Source organism: Sinocyclocheilus anshuiensis, unplaced genomic scaffold, assembly GCF_001515605.1.
Source record: "Sinocyclocheilus anshuiensis isolate Anshui unplaced genomic scaffold, SAMN03320099.WGS_v1.1 scaffold278, whole genome shotgun sequence".
NCBI lineage: Eukaryota > Metazoa > Chordata > Actinopteri > Cypriniformes > Cyprinidae > Sinocyclocheilus > Sinocyclocheilus anshuiensis.
In genome coordinates, this window is record NW_015546072.1 from 887,446 (window position 1) to 905,699 (window position 18,254).

General features: G+C 37.5%; 1 protein-coding gene across 1 annotated transcript in view; it reads right to left on the bottom strand.

The window, feature by feature from the left end:
- The window catches only part of mctp1a (multiple C2 domains, transmembrane 1a), a 103,114-nt gene extending 85,621 nt beyond the window's left edge, over positions 1-17,493 (bottom strand). The window contains exon 1 of the mRNA XM_016501048.1: positions 17,381-17,493. Coding sequence (XP_016356534.1) covers positions 17,381-17,441 — 61 coding nt within the window. The 5' untranslated portion in view covers positions 17,442-17,493. The remainder of the gene's footprint in view (positions 1-17,380) is intronic.
- Between the last annotated feature and the right edge of the window lie 761 nt (positions 17,494-18,254).

The following is an 18,254-nucleotide window of genomic DNA, read 5'->3' on the forward strand; positions in this document are numbered from 1 at the left end:
GAGGTGGCTCCAGCCCAGTTAGGAGGGAGGCAACACCGTCAGGGACGGCAGAGCGGAGTCTGCCAAGGGAAAGACACGGGCTCACCAAGAGGGGAACCGTACCGTGGAAGATTACACACATGAGATTACCGTGGGGATCACAACATATGGACACCTAGCCTAGCACAGGGGTCAACCCAAAGGCATACTTACAAGTGTTAGGTCTGGCGCCGGATGCTCCGCCACATCCAACTGCCGAGGGTGATGGAGGAACTCCACAGGGTTCGCCTTGTGGGGAACTGAACTGAAGAGCAGAATAAGTGCACGTATCCGGTCCGTAGAAGGGAATGGCACAGCAAGCGAGACACCGAGCAGTTCCTCTGGTTTTACTGGCTACTCGAGGCGAGTACACGAGAGGACACTGGCTCTACACGAAGGCTATAAAACCTAGCAAACGTGTTTGGTGTTACCCAGCCCACAGCTCTACATATATCTGTCAGCGAGGCACCTTGCGCCAACATACAGGAAGAGGCAACACTCCTTGTTGAGTGTGCACTCAACCTGAGGGGTCAAGGCATGCCTTGGGTTTGATACGCCAAGACGATGGCATCCACTATCCAGTGGACCAGCATCTGCTTGGAGACAGCCTTTCCCTTCTGCAGGCCTCCGTAAAAGAAGAAGAGCTGCTCTTAGGTCCTAAAGCTCTGTGTACGGGCTGGGTCTGCCTCCTCTGAGGGCAGTGCTTGCAGGTTCACCACCTGATCCCTGAAAGGCGTGGTGGGAACCTTGGGCACATACCCGGGCCGGGGTCTCAGGATAACGTGAGAGTTAGCCGGCCCGAATTCCAGGCACGATTCGTTGACCGAAAATGCATGTAGGTCCCCTACCCTCTTGATGGAAGCCAGCGCATTTAAGAGCACTGTCTTTATCGACAGAGTTCTCAGCTCTGCAGACTGCAATGGCTCAAAAGGGGCCTTCTGCTATGCCGTAAGCACCAGAGGGAGATCCCAAGAGGGCACGGGGTTAGGGCAAGGGATTTAGTCACCTCGCGCCCCTCAGGAGCCTGATGATCAGGTTGTGCTTTCCCAAAGACTCACCGTCTACAGGATCGTGATGTGCGGCAATTGCAGCAACATATATTTTTAGGATGGAGGGAGACAGCCTTCGCTTCAACCCCTCCTGGAGGAAGGAAAGCATAGCTCTGATCGGGCATCTCCGGTGGTCTTCCTGGTGAGAAGAGTGCTATTCAATGAACAGGTTCCACTTCAAGGTATAGGCACGCCTCGTAGAGGGTGCTCTTTCCGAAGTGATGATGTCTACCACCGCCTGGGGTAGATCACCTAGGACCTCCACGTCCCGTCTAGGGACCACACGTGGAGGTTCCACAGATCTGGACGCAGGTGCCAGAGGGTGCCCAGTCTCTGAGAAAGTAGATCTTTCCTGGGGCTGTCGCGAGGAGCATCAGTTCCGGGAAACCAGGTCCGGTTGGGCCAGTAAGGTGCAACTAGCAGGACCTGCTCCTCGTCCTCCCTGACTTTGCACAACGTCTGTGCAAGTAGGCTCACTGGGGGAAACACATACTTTCGTAGACCTCGGGGCCAGCTGTGCGCCAGTGCATCCGTGCCGAGGGTTCCCCCAGTCAGGGAATAGAACAACTGGCAATGGGACGTGTCTGGAGAGGCAAATAGGTCTACCTGTGCAGCTCTGAAGTGTCTCCATATCAGCTGGATCGCCCAGGGATGGAGTCTCCATTCTCCCGGAAGTGCTTGCTGCCGTGAAAGCTCGTCGGCTGCAGGATTGAGCAGGACGACACACACTGACGCAGTGAGAGCATGACTCATTCACGAAAGCAGCCTCAGCGTGCTTAAATCCCAAACATGTGAGGCAACGATAGTGACTGTCATCCGGCGCCAGATAACGACCACATCCAGAAACGCACGGGTGAAACAGCATCTTTAGAAAGACGCACCGTTGTCTTTACAAGGACGCACCCGTGTATGCTCTTTTAGGGAAATTAGCTCTTTTAGTGCTGAAGCGCACAGGGGAACCACCGTTGCAGCACTGTCACACCAACACCAGTTGAAGAAGCCTCTTCCCAGAGCTCTCGTTGACTTTTTCAGAATCCTCTTTGGATGATAGGCAAAGCAAAACAATAGAACTGCTCGGCTCCGAAGCGAAAAGCTGAATATGCATTGCACCTGCTGCCTACTTATGCTCGTGTCGTGACGAGCAGCAGCTGGATGCAATTATCGCATGCCAATGTGCATTGGCTCATTTAGTTTACACTCGAAGATGATAGGGCTCTCAGGCGAGATCCCAATTTGTCAGTCACCGATGTAACTCGGAGTGACCGACTGAAAGGGAACCGACTATCTTCAGAAAAGTTTCGATGGCATTTGCTTTCCATCTTCCCTCTGTGTAATGCGTAATAAAAAGAAGTTGCTGCGTCCCAATTGGCATACTATCCGTCCTAAATAGAATTAGTATGTCCCAAATCATAGTATGCTGAAAGGAGTATGCCAAAGATTCCCGGATGGTCTACTACTTGAGATTAAAATTCGAAGTGCAGATCGATGCACACTCTAACGGCTAATATTGCCCACAACACATTGTGCGGTGGACGAGGATTCGATTAGAACTACAAACTGATTAAAAAATATTTATTTAATGTTTTGCGCGTTATATTTAATCTGCTGCAACATTGTGAACTTTTATAATGATACGTTTAGTCATTAACTTTTAAATGCATTATGTAAACATATGAAGAGAGTCCTCGGCATGATAGACCCGCGACTGGCAGATCAACGTGCCTCTTCATTTCTCTCCAAAACGGTAGGATATTAAATTAAATGAAATGTGAATTTTGTTAACTGTGATAAGATGATTGACAGTGCAGTTTAAACAGTGACAGAATGCATGTAACTAAGCAACAGAGTGTCCGTTAAAGACGCAGTTATGACGAAGTAGTATGTCCCAAAGCTTGTCTACTATTCTGCTACATACTCAAAGGTATGTACTTTTTCTTCACAAAAAGAGTACATACTTTTAGGGCATATTATATGTAGGCGAATTGGGATGCAGCAAGTGTTTAGAAGTGCAGCGCAGCTTTGTTTACAGAGGTTACTGTGGAAACAGCTCTGTTCTGCAGTTCATAAGCACCACCTGCTGTCAAACGGTGGATTTACAAATTAATTCAGTCTGTCTGCCATGTTTTTGTTCAGACCAATGCGAAAATCAGACCAAATTTTTGTTGTAAATCTTAACCGGTCGATGGAAAATAGGCTACCTTGTTATCAGAAGTATTGGGATTTTTAGAATGCACATTAGTAGAACTGTTTATGTAGCAGATAAAATGTAACTTACCATTCTGACTGAAATTTTTATAATTTTTTTTTTTTTTAAATGGTCAAAACTTTATTTGAACACGTAGCACATGTCAGTAGATAACATGTTATGAATATTTTTTTGTTAGTTTAAAATCCGGCCATCATTTTTTTGTGTTTTTATTTCATTGTTTATGCAAACAAAAAGTGCTTAGTGCTGCTAATTTTATTTGTTGGCTTTTGTCATAAAACTTGGTAAAATGATTTCAGTGTGTGTATCAGTACTTTTTTAATATTTCCAGAACATTTTAACAACGCCGTGTATAACAGCTTGGACTGATACATTATTTAAGAGATTTAAGTACTGTATAAAATTGGTAGCTCTCAGCCGCTTTCATTTGTAAAAAGTAGCTCCCGAATGAAATAAGGGAGACCCCTGCTCTAGATAATGGCTCTGGTTAAGCAATCTGTTTGTTCATGGATGTTGGTGCCCAGCTGTGAATTATGTTGGTGCACCATGAGAGATAGCTGAAAGATGACAGTTTATTTTCAGGTCTTTACTTCAAGATAAATTAATAAAAACCAAATAAGACCTGATGTGAATATCAAACACAAGCCATGCACATCATTCATACCACATAAACACATCACAGACTGTGCAATTGCCTTTGCCAGCAATGACGACATACACTGACAAACTGGCACTGAAGCCTGGCTGGCAGCCGTTTCAATTGAGCTGTAATTTTATACAGTATAGACCAAAAGACAAATGTCATGTTCCTTTTAGTGGCCCGTAACCTGTGGCCATTTCAGGAACAGAACAGTTGTCATAAAAGTAGCTATAAGCACCACCAACAGAAAAAGCAGGATCTTACTCTAGATCTATTTCCTTGCATGAACAGCCTTATAAGCCATGTAGCCACCAAGGGGAAGTGTGATGTTGATAAATGTATTATCTTGTTCTGTTTAGCCCAAATTTTGTATGATAACCTGGGGGGTATTTCAGAAAGCAGGTTATGTGACATTCCCGCGTTTGTTTATGGACGAGTAAATGAATAAACTCAACTTTCAGTTCCAAAAACTGAGGTCAGAGTATGAAAGTAGCCATATTAACTTCTTCTCTGAACAACATGCTCCAGAGAATTATCATAACATAAAGCAATATTTTTTTTTACTCTAGTTACTCATTCTGCATTCAAAACTTTATTTATCTATTTATTTATTTATTGCAGCTGGATGCTTTCTATATAATATAGCACAGACTGTTTTTTATTTATTCATTTTTATTCTTTATGTATATATTTAGCATCAAACATACAATATGATTCTTGTTCACTGTAATAAAAAATGATGAAAGATTAAAAATGTAAATATAAAATGAAAAATTATTGCACAGCACCACTGCCCAGTAGGTGGTGACATACAGTGCAAATGTAAATTGCCACTAAAACAAAAGAAGTATGGCACGCTTAATTTCAAAACCAGTAACCAAGTAAGAAAGGTTTGAGTTAATTAATTAAATAAGTTGGGGGTTTATGCAAAAGATCATCACTAACAAGAAAGTACAATGACTATCTTTTTTGTTTTGTTTTGTTTTGTTTTGTAATGGAAGGGATTTTTAGACATGGTACCATATTAAAAGCATGTGTTGTTGGACATGTGTATATTCTTTAAGCACCATAAAGTAGCACATAAATTCCATGGTACAGAATATGATTGGTTTTATGGGGGTCATCAACATTGTGACTGTATATTGGCTGTACTATTTAGTAGTAAAGTTAAAGAAAAACATATTTTTCTTCAGGCTAGCTGAGTTTTCTTGTGTTACTAAAGATGATGACTTAAAGTTGTAATTTGAGGTGGGGATACAATATCCTGCAGTAATTTCCTCTCGTGACTTCAGAGACCAAGCACTGATGAAATCTTGATGGAAGTCATTTGATTGCCCACAGAATCCATCCAGTTCATTAGGATCCACAGATGCAATAGTTTGTGTAAAATTTAAAGCACAACATGAATGCTGGTCTGAAGTCTCTCAGTCTCAAAACAGATCCACATTCCTACTGTGTCCCCCAGCATCAGTGTGTGCCAACACGCTCCTAGTGCTTGTTAAAATCGCCCACCAGCAGTCAATAAGCTCTGATGTATCAACAAATAATAAGTGGGCCATTGTGACACAGGTCACACCTCAACATATTCTGCCAACCAACAACACATGACTCAGAGTGAGACCACCGAATGGATGATCAATGATGGTAAAGCAATCACACCACCACATAGTAACAGAAAAAACATTCAGGAAAATACCACCCACATTTTTGTCAGAATAGTAAAGAAAAGAAGTTTAATTCTAGTTTTACTCATTAAATGCATAATTTACCCAAATAATGATACAAACAAATTACATTAAATTAAATTAAATTAAATTAACAAACAAGCAAATACACCTTCAGGCCATCCAAGATGCAGATCAGTTTGTTTCTTCTTTGGAACAGATTTGGAGAAATTTACATCACTTGCTCTTAAGCCATGTCCATAATCCATAATAATGCTTCCTTCAGTGAAAAAGTCTATTCTTTGCTGTCCTCGCACATCAAAATCTATAGTGATATATTTGTTTTTGATTGATTTAGCTTGTTAGCAATGATTGATCTGTGTACATTTCAGATGACACAACTTTCTCACTGGAGAGAGCAATATTATGGATAGAGGACTCATATTTTAGCTGAAAGCAACAGTTTAAAGTTAAAAATATCTTGATGGTTTGTTTATTACAAAAATGTGGATTACTGTGATGTTTTATCAGCTGTTCAGACTCTCATTCTGGCGGCACCCATTCACTACTAAAAAACCCCCACCAAAATAAACACCTGTGGATGCTTTTTAGGACAAGACGGGTTGAGACAAAATTCATTTTCTTTTCTGTATGAAAAACAATCACAGGCTGTATTATCTAATTAGAAAAAGGCCTCTCTGTTGCATATTCATAATTACCCTCCCAAAAATCGCAATGGGCCAAGAGCGTTTTAAAAAAAAAGGTCATTGAATAATGCACACAGAGTCATAATTAAGCTAAATTATTAAATCCGATTTCCCAGAGCTCTGTCATTGGCAGGAAATTTGGAAATTGCACTCAGGCACTGAGACAGCTCCATCTCCTTCAGTAGACCTACTTAACACTGGCCCTCTGGGGCCCTGTGATGGCACAGACTTTCAGCCCTGTCACTCACTACACCCATTCTGTACACATTAGGTCCTTTAAGTGATACCCTCCTTGTGGAAAAAATAAATAAATAAAAAATAAAAACAAAAGGGTCTGATAACAGGTTACACAGACACAGTGAGCAACATGATGGCCACTATGAAGCCAAGGGAAGCTTTTCAGTCTTATGTGAACATAAATATTATTTACAGGTGCACTAAAGGTGCACATCTTTAAAGGTGCCCTAAAAGCACTGACGTTTTATTTTACATGGAGCCACTCACCTCATGAGGGCCAACATAATAAGATCACATGACAAGTCAGATGGATAAATCACTTTATTTTGGCAACCTCCTTATTATCTATTACATTTTTTTGGCAGAATGAACTAATCATGGCTCATGTCGAATAGCATATGTCCACTATGGCATAGTGTGATGCTACATCCACACCACTAGGTGGCTAGTACAACTTAAAAGTAAATACTTTACAATAAGGTTCAATTTGAACTTTTTTTTTACATTTTCTTAAAATAAAATAAAAATGCATGTGTGTTTTTGATAATATTTGATGCATCATTTTATGGCTCATGTAGCATCAAGTACAAAAATGTGGGGCTCATACGCAAGAAGGAAAAAAATCTCTGAATATTTTATTCAAAAATATTTAAAAAATATTGAATTTGGTGCCGTTTATGATATTTATATGTCCAAAAAGTAAGATGAAATTCTCACAGATTGTAAATCAATGAGATTTTTATAACAGTATATCAAACTACTGACATAAAATGCATATAAATATCAGTTGTCCCTCTAAATCTCCCAATAATATGACTTGGTGAGATGATATTTAAATGTTTTTTTTTGTTTAAAAATAAATAATAATAATAATAAATAAATATAAAAATATACATTAACATTCAAAAGTGTGAGGACTGTGAGATGTTTATTTTTTTATATTTTTGTGAAAATGCTGAAATATTATTACAATTTATAATAACTGTTTGCTATTTAAATATACATTAAAATATAATTTTTTCCTGTGATGGTAAAGCTGAATTTTCAGCATCATTACTCCAGTCTTCAGTGTCACATGATCCTTCAGAAATCATTCTAATATACTGATTTGCAGCTCAAGAAATATTAACAATGTTGAAAACAGTTGTGCTGTTTAGTATTTTTGTGCAACCCATGATACATTTTTAATGAATAGAAAGTTCAAAATAACTATAAATATAAATAGCAGTTGTCCCTCTAGATATCCCAATAATATGACTTAGTGAGATGATATTTAAGTGTTTTTTTTGTTTAAAAATAAATAATAATAATAATAATAATAATAAATTGTCAAATTAAATGACAGAAGGCATGTAGTAAATTGTGTACAACAGGTTTTTCAGTAAATTATGTTAAATTAGAGGTCTTAGAACTTTGTGCATATGATACAGTAGGCTTATAAGGTTATATTCTGAACACATTTAGCTATACTGAATAATTTGATCTACTTTATATACGATTTTGTTAAGCTCCTGCCTCTGTGTAGTTTATGCATTACAGTATTTCTTTTTTATAGCAACAAGAGCTAAACTCTAGTCAAGCCTTTTATTACGAACCAATATTTTGAGCCCCACATAAGAGATCTGAAGTATAAAACTTTTCTGTCATATCTAATAAATGTAATAAAAAAGTTTGAGGTTTTATCTGAGATACGTCTTTTTTCATTTTCTTTCTCTAAAATATGAGACGGTTCACAGGCCGAATTCAGATTGGCTGTCAGGCGTCTGGATATTTAAGACAGTGCTGAAGAAAAGAAGCCTTTCAATAGCACATGGAAAAAGAAGAGAGATGTGGTCAATTCCCCTCACATCTCCGGCACACTCCCTTACCCAGCATGCCCCAAGACAGCAATGGATTGATGACTGCAGCAGTTTCTACTGTTACTCAGTCTGGTGATCCCTTGCTCAAGTGTGTATGATTGTGTGAGTGTGTGAATGCAGTTATAGCACAGCATGCAGTTATGAATGCAGAGTAAGATCACACGCTTTAATGCAGATCTAATGCAGCAAGTATACTTGACAACACTAGGCTAAATATAAAAATATACATTAACATTCAAAAGTGTGAGGTCTGTGAGATTTAAAAAAAATGTTTTTGTGAAAATACTGAAATATTATTACAATTTATAACAACTGTTTTCTATTTAAATATATATTAAAATATATTTTTTTCCTGTGGTGGCAAAGCTGAATTTTCAGCATCATTACTCCAGTCTTCAGTGTCACATGATCCTTCAGAAATCATTTTAATATGCTGATTTGCAGCTCAAGAAATATTAAAAATGTTGAAAACAGTTGTGCTGTTTAGTATTTTTGTGCAACCCATGATACATTTTTAATGAATAACTTGTGTATTTGAAATAAAAATATTTTGTGACAAATGTTTTTACTTTCACGTTTGACCAATTTAATGTGTCCTTTTTGTTTAAAAATTTTTTTTAATTAAAATAAAAATCTTACTTACCCCAAACTTTCGAACAGTAGTGTATATAAACATATATTTTCCTATTTTCTTTCCCTCCTCTGTAGCTCCCATTTTTCACACATAATTCATATTTAAAACTAGTGGTTAGAACCAATGTGACAACTAATGCCATTCACTGCTAGTGTCACTGATGGCAAGCATGCCACATTGCATTTCCAAATAATTTGGGCAACGGTTGGAGGAGAAGATTTTAAGCAAATAATTATTAAAATTTCACGGGGGGAAATCTGTTCCACACACAGACCTTTAGAAACTCACACAAGCTCTATGGACTATTTTTATGGTTTTGTTGTTGTTTTTTGTTCTTCTATTTGTAGCTTGACAGCAACTGGTCAGTGCATGCTTTTGTTGTGCAGGCATGATACAGGACAAAATTTCCTTAAAAAAACGTGTGTGCGTGTGTGTGTGTGTGTGTTCTACAGAAGAAAGAGAAATCATTTAGGTTTGGAATGACATGAGAGTGACCACTTATTCCACATAAAGATAACTGACAGCATAATGTAGTAAATTTAACTAGTCCCTTAATACCCGTAGGTTCATTTTGCTTCATTACATTAAAAAAGCCCATTAAACAGTTTAGCAAATTGGTGCCAAACAGATTTGTGTTTGTTTGTTAGTTAGTTAGTTAGTTAGTTAGTTAGATTATGCCCATACTAAGGAGTAATAGGCTACATTTACACCTGGTCACTTCATGTGTTTTTCCTGATTTGATATCTATCTGATTTGTTAAAATGGTTCCATTTACACTTTGCCACTTAAATGTGTCTCCACAAAACGGATATAAATCCGATCTTCAATTCTGTGCTATATGCAAATTTGACGGAGATAATAACCTCGATGAAAGCAACAGATATGCTCTGCATTTTATTCATCATCAACTACTTTCAAGATCAAAGACCACAAAAGGAGAGAGAGCGTGGCATCAGCACTGGTAATATTATAGTCTCGCTACTTTTAAAGATGATTGTTTTAAAGGGGTCATATGAAGCGATTTCAATTTTTCCTTTCTCTTTGGAATGTTACAAACTCTTGGTGCATAACAAATGCCTCGTTTGTAATGGGTTTTATTGTTTTTGTCTCGTCCCGCCGGGACACATGGAAACCATGGACTGTATGATGGAAAACACAGTATGGTAAGGGGCGTAACATTTCTGTCACACGCTTGAGGTATTCAGCCAATCACAACACACTGGATAGCTGGCCAATCAGAGCACACCTCGCTTTTTCAGACCGATGAGCTTTGTAAAAATCTACGCGTTTCAGGAAGGCGGGGCATAGAGGAGAAACAATAATGTACATTATGTGGAAAATAATGTGTTTTTTTAACCTTAAATCGCATAAACACATTGCTTTACACCAAATACACAAAATAATGTTCTTTTTAGCAGCTTCATATGACCCCTTTAAACGTCTGCAGCAGTTTGCACGTCGGCTTGCTGAAGAGATACTGAGCTACTCATCCGTGGCCATGCGTGTTGCATTAGCGTGGTCACATCTGGCTATGACATGTCATATAGCCTATAACACGCTCTCACACATTTATTATGTCAACATTTTGGGAGGAGTAAAACTTACATTTGTGGTTTCAACAACCAGATGCATTTACACTTGTCCAGTTTTGTCTGGAATGTGTCTCAGACCACCTCCCGAAGTGGTTTGAGCGATCAGATTTAAATCATTCTCGAAAGTGATAGCTATCCGATCAGAGAAAACCCATAAAGTGACCAGGTGTAAACATATGGAAGCATATGGGTAGCAAAATTCATTTTGAAATGTAATATGCAAAATGACAATGCAATATGTAAAATGGCAATGTATTTCTGTATTTAAATTTACATTTTCCCATACGCAACATTTAGCGCAAAATGAAAATGAAAATTCAATTACAGTATATAATTTACATTTGCCATTTTCTACACTAGTTTTAATATGTAAATTAAAAACATATTTTAACGCTTTATAAGTTGCCAAATTAAAATGAAATTGTATTACCCAAATTGATTAGATATGTTTAACATGTCCAAGCAAAAACTGTAGCAAAATTATAATTTAAACGCCATTTTTCCTAAATGCGTTTAGACTTACGGGTAGGACACTTGAGATTGCATTTTCATTTTCATATTTTTAGTGTTATTATAATAATAAATAATGTCTTTTAAACTTAAGGAATGTACAAAATTGACAAAATCAAATATATGAGAATCTAGGTCAGACCAGAATTGCTTGGGCATTCAAAAAACAGATGTCCTAATTTCTCCTCTGCTTGTTTGCAAAAGAAACATGAGCTGTTAATGTCCAAATATTTTGAATCATTAGAATTGACAGGATATATTTTATGTAAAATTTTAAAATGTGTTTCCTTTGCCTTATTGGACATACAATATTTCCCAGGTAAAAGCCAGGCTCTTTTCCAGTCTATATCATCAAGCAAGGACCTCCAGTAGAACTTTCCTCTTGAAGAAATGTTCTTTTTAAATTGAAAAATTTGGCGCACATGTCTATTGTTACATTTCTTATCTAACAGATCAACGCCTTCCAATAGCAACGCATGGGTAGCAACTGAACTCCTTGGATTAAATATAGAATGATTTTTAACAAGGTGAATTAATCCAGGTGAAATTGCTTTAACCACCTTATTAAACTCTTTTGGAGGAATCGGGAAAGTATGGTATGTCATGAATTGCTCATAAGAGAAAATATTTCCTGAGTCATCAAATAAGCAAAGGATACAATTCATATTTTTTTGAAACCACCTGGGGGAAAATAATGATTTATTTCTGATGGTAATATCCCTGTTATTCCATAAAAATGTTCTATGGGGTGAAAAACTGTGAACATAGCAAAGCTTCCAAGCGAGGAGACACTGCTGATGAAATTTGGACAAAGCTATAGGTAGCTTAGAGCAGTGGTTGCCAACCCGTCGATCGCGATCGACTGGTAGATCTTTATCACTGTCCCAGTAGATCCCGAAAAAAAACTGTAAAATAAGTACAAAAATGCGTTACATTTATGGGGTTATATTAGTGTATTACTGAAGGGAACTGTCTTGAGAAAAGTTTCGATGGCAATGGCATTTTCTTCTCCGTATAAAGCGCAACTCTGCTTTGTTTACAGCGGTAAACAAGGAAACGCTATATTGCGGTCGGTTCATAAGCAGTGTTGCCAAGTCAACACTTGGGTTTTCCCGCGGAATTGGGCTACTTTAACACTGTTGCCGCGGGTTGTTGTTCGTGTCCGCGGGTTGAAGAGACCCTTCAATAGGTAGATCTTGTCTTTCATAAAGGCCGAGGTCAGGGATCTTGGGCCTAAAAAGGTTGGTGACCACTGGCTTAGAGGGTAGATAGTTACATTTCAAAATGAAGGAAAGACCACCAATTTTATCAAAAATATGGTTGTGAATAAAATACCAAATGGACTTAGGGTTAGCTAGACATCTTTTAAGCCAATTAATTAAAAAAGCACCATCTGCTCTACTATTGGAGAGCGCTTCCTTTTTTAATTTATGTGATTTATTTTTCCAAATAAAATGTAAAAAAATATTATGAATTTATTTTGCAACTTTATTCTCAACAAATAAATTATTTGGTGAAGGTGATATACTCGATAATGCCAGATTGCACGTCATTACAACAACATTTACCATATTATCATAGATATACTGTATATCACACACCCCAGACTCGACTTGAGTGGAAAATGAAATTATCCGCGGTTGTGCGCGGCGCGCACTTGTTTGCACATGAGCAAAGGTGTTTTTAGGAGTCTAACTTACAAGTGCCAGACCACTGATTCGTCAAACCTGCTTGCTTGCAGTCTGTGTTATTCCAACTTTATTTTGTAGTAAGTAACGAATATGCTTCGGAGAAATGTATTGGAGTGAAAGTATACATTTTAATTAGGAAATGTAGTGGAGTAAAAGTGAACGTTGACAGAAATAAAAAAACTCAAGTAAAGTACAGATACTCCTAAAAAATACTTAAGTACTGTAACAAAGTATTATTACTTCGTTACATTACACCACTGGTAGCCACGGTGTAAGGTGGCAAGTAAATAAGTGTACAATTGCACTGTCTGCTTATGTGCATCAATCGGAGTGTAAAACAGTGAGATGTTGAGGCAGGTGAAAAGCGTTTGGTTAATGGGGAATATTGACCTATTGTGCGTCTTGTTGCCGAACCCCGCCTTGATATAATGATTGACAGGTTGGGGGCGTGATCAGCTCGTTATGCATTTTCAAATCCACATTGACAAACTACATTATGGTGGGGTATTTAATGAAAATGCAATTGAAATGTCTGAAGTGTACGTGTCAATGCATTTAAGAAAACTAAAAGACATTTAAATCACCATTTTTGCAACCATTTTGCTGCACATTTGGCTCAGAATGCATTTTGAAATTCACACTGCATTTTGCTACAATTATCACGCAGTATCACGATGAAAATGCAGTCTCAAGAGTCCTACCCGTAAGTCTAAACGCATTTAGGAAAAATGGCATTTAAATTATAATTTTGCTACAGTTTTTGCTTGGACCGTAAGTCTAAATGCATTTAGGAAAAATGGCATTTAAATGATCATTTTGCTACAGTTTTGGCTTGGAAATGTTAAACATATCTAATCAATTTGGGAAATACAATTTCATTTTTTATTTTGCAACATAAATATATAACATATAACTTATAACTTATGAAATATAAATTCATTATATTTCAAAATGAATTTTGCTACCCATATGCTTCCAAACGGCCCATAAATGCAGTGATTTCAATATGTGTGAGTAAGATCGTGTTTTTAGAGAGAGGTAAACTGGCAAGACAGAAAATGCAAATTTTAAGTCACGAAACGCTGCAGTATAATGAGCAATAATACTAGAGGAAGGAGTGTGAATGTGTGGTTTCATAAAAACAGCCCCTGTCGCTCAACACAGTATGGGTAATATTGCAAAAACAAGACAAATACTCCAACATGGTCTCAAGTCCATGGAACATTCTGCAATACCAGTACCCATCACTCTGCAGGAGTGGTCATTTTCTGATTAATTTCACACATTACATTTATACTTTTGCAATAACTGAGCTGCTGGACAGTAAAAACGTCCACCAGAGATGCTTTGCATGTTTTTCACTTCCTCCACACAAACACACACACATCAGATCATTAACAGATGCTGACGGATGGATTTCAATGCCAGAGAAAGACAACAGGAAACAATGAAACATCACAACATCCCTGATGTTATAATCCTGGATCAGTTTCTGCCAAGCTGTCCACACCATCCTAACAAACACAAACACAAACACAAAATCCTCCATGACTCAAGGTTAAAACCAGCAGAACACACAGAGTCTGCAACCTAAAAGTAAGAACAGACTCAACACTGTCATTCATCACTGCTGCCACTGTGTGTTCTCTTCACACATGCTGTTCTCAGAGCATGTCTGTTTCTTTCTGACAGTGAAATGAGAGAGATAAGTGCAATAACAGACGCTATCTGGCTATAAAGTGTGTATTTCTCCATTGACAGTTATTCAAAGTTAGAAGTACATTCACTTTTTGGACTTTTTGGTTTTGTTTTTAAAAGCAACATACATTACCGTGCAAAAATTAGGGGTCAGTAATATTTTGTTTTAATAGATAGCTTTGCTATCACAGGAAAAAAAAAATACATTTTAAAATATATTAAAAACACAAAGGAGTTATTTTAAGTTGTAATAATATTTTGTAATATTACAAATAAATGCAGCCTTGGTGAGCATAAAGCACAGCTTTAAAAAACCAAATCATACTGACCCCAAACTTCTAATATTTCATTATAGTGTAGTAAATCCTTCATACATTCTATACAGAAAAATATTAGGTTAGTACTGCCAATGCTTGAATATTTACTAATATCTAAATATTTGCTAAGTAACACTTTACAATAAGGTCTCATTTGTTATCTTGTTTGTTAGATAACATGAACTAACAATGATCAATGCATTTTTTACAGCATTTATTCATCTGCTAACCATTTTTCCTTCTTTATTATATTAGTTACAGTACATTAACTGGCATTTAAACTTATTTTAAAGTGTTATTTTTTTCTTTTGATAACTTCCAAAAATTACAAAATGTGATTATGATTAGGTCATTGAAAGTTATTATAACCTTTGTCATGAAATCAAATTTACATGAGGAAACGCAGCACATTTACTCCAGTATGGCACATTCAAAAGCAAATTAATCTACAGTACGAAGAACAGATTCAACATCTCAAATGTCAGAATATAACCTGCTTAAATTGTTCGGATTCAGTCAGATTTCCTGAATAGAAAGTATCTGTGTCTGTTCTGAACAACCGGTCTGTGTTTTGGGCTGTGGTTTATATAATCAACAAAAACTTTAGCAACATTAGCATTACTATGATCTTTCAGGGTCACAGTGTTACATTAGCTATAAATTAGGTATAAGAAAAGAATAAAATTAATTACGGTGATTATTATTATAAACAGGGAAGACCTAAATCTAGTCCAGCATGCATTGCTGTGGCCCATGGCTGAGCTGAGAGCTGCAAATACCACAGAAGCTGCAAATACCACAGAGCATGTGGAAATCCTCCAGTAAAGCACATCCTGTTTAATTAGACTAGATACACACAGTGCAAATGGAAAGCATCAGTGGTCACCGACTTGTAGAGAGTGCTGGTTCGGTGCTCAATGATGATAAACATTGGAATGCTAATTTATGCAAGTCAATGCAGAAGCCAGATAAAACAGAGAAAGTTTGAAAGTAAAACTTGCTAAATATATGCAAAGTATAATTTTAGCTATTCAAATTTCAAACAATACATGGATGAATAATTTTCATCTCAGCTGAGTATTCTATTATAGGTGGAGGAAAGCGTGAGTTTTCTCCTCTCAAGGATTACTCAGGATTTCTCTCAACGGAGTGTATGACTGACTGTATGACTCACACAGAGTCTCGAGGGCAGGTGAGCTGCCGAGGTCTTCGCTCATTATTTTAGCGTGTGTGTCTATTTGGGTGAGCCAAAAAGAGAGAGAGACAGGGCGTATGAACAGATCTGCTGCACCATCCATCAGCCCCTAATGAGACCATTACTGCTCCAGCCTGTCCCTCTGCCATTGTATGACTCACACAGAGTCTCGAGGGCAGGTGAGGTCTTCGCTCATTATTTTAGCGTGTGTGTCTATTTGGGTGAGCCAAAAAGAGAGAGAGACAGGGCGTATGAACAGATCTGCTGCACCATCCATCAGCCCCTAATGAGACCATTACTGCTCCAGCCTGTCCCTCTGCCATTCAAAAGCACGAATGCCCGTCCTCTCACACGACACCGCAGCAGGTCTGGAGTAATGGGCAGGAATGTAGACTCATCCTCTGGTGAACTCAAGGCTCTGCTGTTGTCTGCTGAGATGCACATGAGTCAAGTTGGCCAGAGCAGAAGACCTATTTAGCCCTGACTATTTTTGCTTGTTCACTCTGCAAATTGTCTCTCTCAGATTTAGAAAACGTTTCATGCTAGCATAACAAAAAGGGGGCGCTAGAGATTCAAACTATGATTTAAACTACAAACATTCACTATGATTTTGCTTAAGGTGTAAAATTAAATGGATAGTTCATCCAAAAATCAACATTGTCAACATTGGCTCCCAAAATTCAGACCTCAAAACATCTTTGATGTTCAACATAAGAAAGTAATTCATACAGGTTTTGAATGACACAAGGACAAGCAAATAATGACACAATTTTCATTTTGGGGTGAATTATCCCTTTAAGTAACATTATGAATATCACATTGATTTTAATATACACTTTAATTGGCCATTAATTTTCCTACATTCATTAGGCTAATTTAGACTCAAGAATGTGTCAGACTTATTTACATCATGTAAAAATATTTTACAATTTCTGTATGGTATGAATTAAAATGGGAACATTATTTATTCTTGCTTACAGTGACACTGTGGAAAACATACTTAAAATTTACATTTTTTTTTTTTTTTTGCTTATTGAATTAAATGTATTTAAGTATTTATTCAAAATTTGTTAAAATGATTTCTTTCACTGGAAAATCCAGAGCAAAATAAATAGTCAAAGCCTTATTTAAAAAATATATATTTATTTCCTTTTTTAATGACTTTTGTTGAACCTACAAATTAATTAGTAACTTATTTGAATGAAACTTGTTCATTTAAATGTCACCTGCAGAATTTTGAGAGATAATGTTGGGTGGCAAAATGCTACAATAAAAAAGGAGCTCAACAGAACCTCAGAAATGTTGAAAATTCAGGTCACACAGGAAAAAAAAGTTACATAAATGTGGTAAAAAGGGCACATACCTCCCCTGTCCCTGATGGCCAGATTATTGCCCTTCTTCAACACAATGTCCAGCTGATACATTCCTGGCTTTGACGGGGGAGGAAGTTCTTCATTACTTGGCTCCACAATATTGATGCCCTACAGGAGGAGAGGAAACAGTGAGGTGGTCAGACAGGCCTATGTACACACTGCACCAAGATCTCATGCACATACTTCAGGAAATCTATACCCAGTTTAATGCTTAATGTTATGAAGACTTAGAACATGAAGTGTTGGTACATCAGCTTCTCCCACCAATACAGTGCAGCTCAATATAATAGAAATAGCTCTTCTTCAAGGCTCCCTCTCTTGACTGTAAGTTACAGCAGCAGAGAGAAGAAAGGACGTTTGCATTTCACTCTGCCCTCACAGTTACATAATCATTCTGCCTCTACCATCCCAAATGCAGACCTCACAACCTTGAGATGTTCAAAAGAGCCACAATCCTCACTTTCCTTGCCTTCTGAGAAACTTCAGGCTACAGTTCTGTGAAGGCCTGGAAATGTAAATTCTCTGCTAATGTTGTTGTAATAAGACTATTTAACAGTTACTCTGCCTCTGAGCAGGTCATCAGACCTTGTCAAAGTATCAAAGAGAAACATTAAATCCCGATTAAACTGCAACAGAAGATAGAATGCTAATTTCCTAAAGATTGTAGGGCTAACCATTAGCAGCTGTTTGATTTACACTGTTTTTTCCTTATTAAACATGGAGCTAGTTTGTTACTCAACAAGAACTTCTTATTATCCAAAGCTCCTCAGTTTCCAGTATTTACCACTGAGACAGTCTGCCTCTATCCGTCTTCACTATACATACCCTGCACGATCAGAGGCATATGAAATCTGCACATTTATA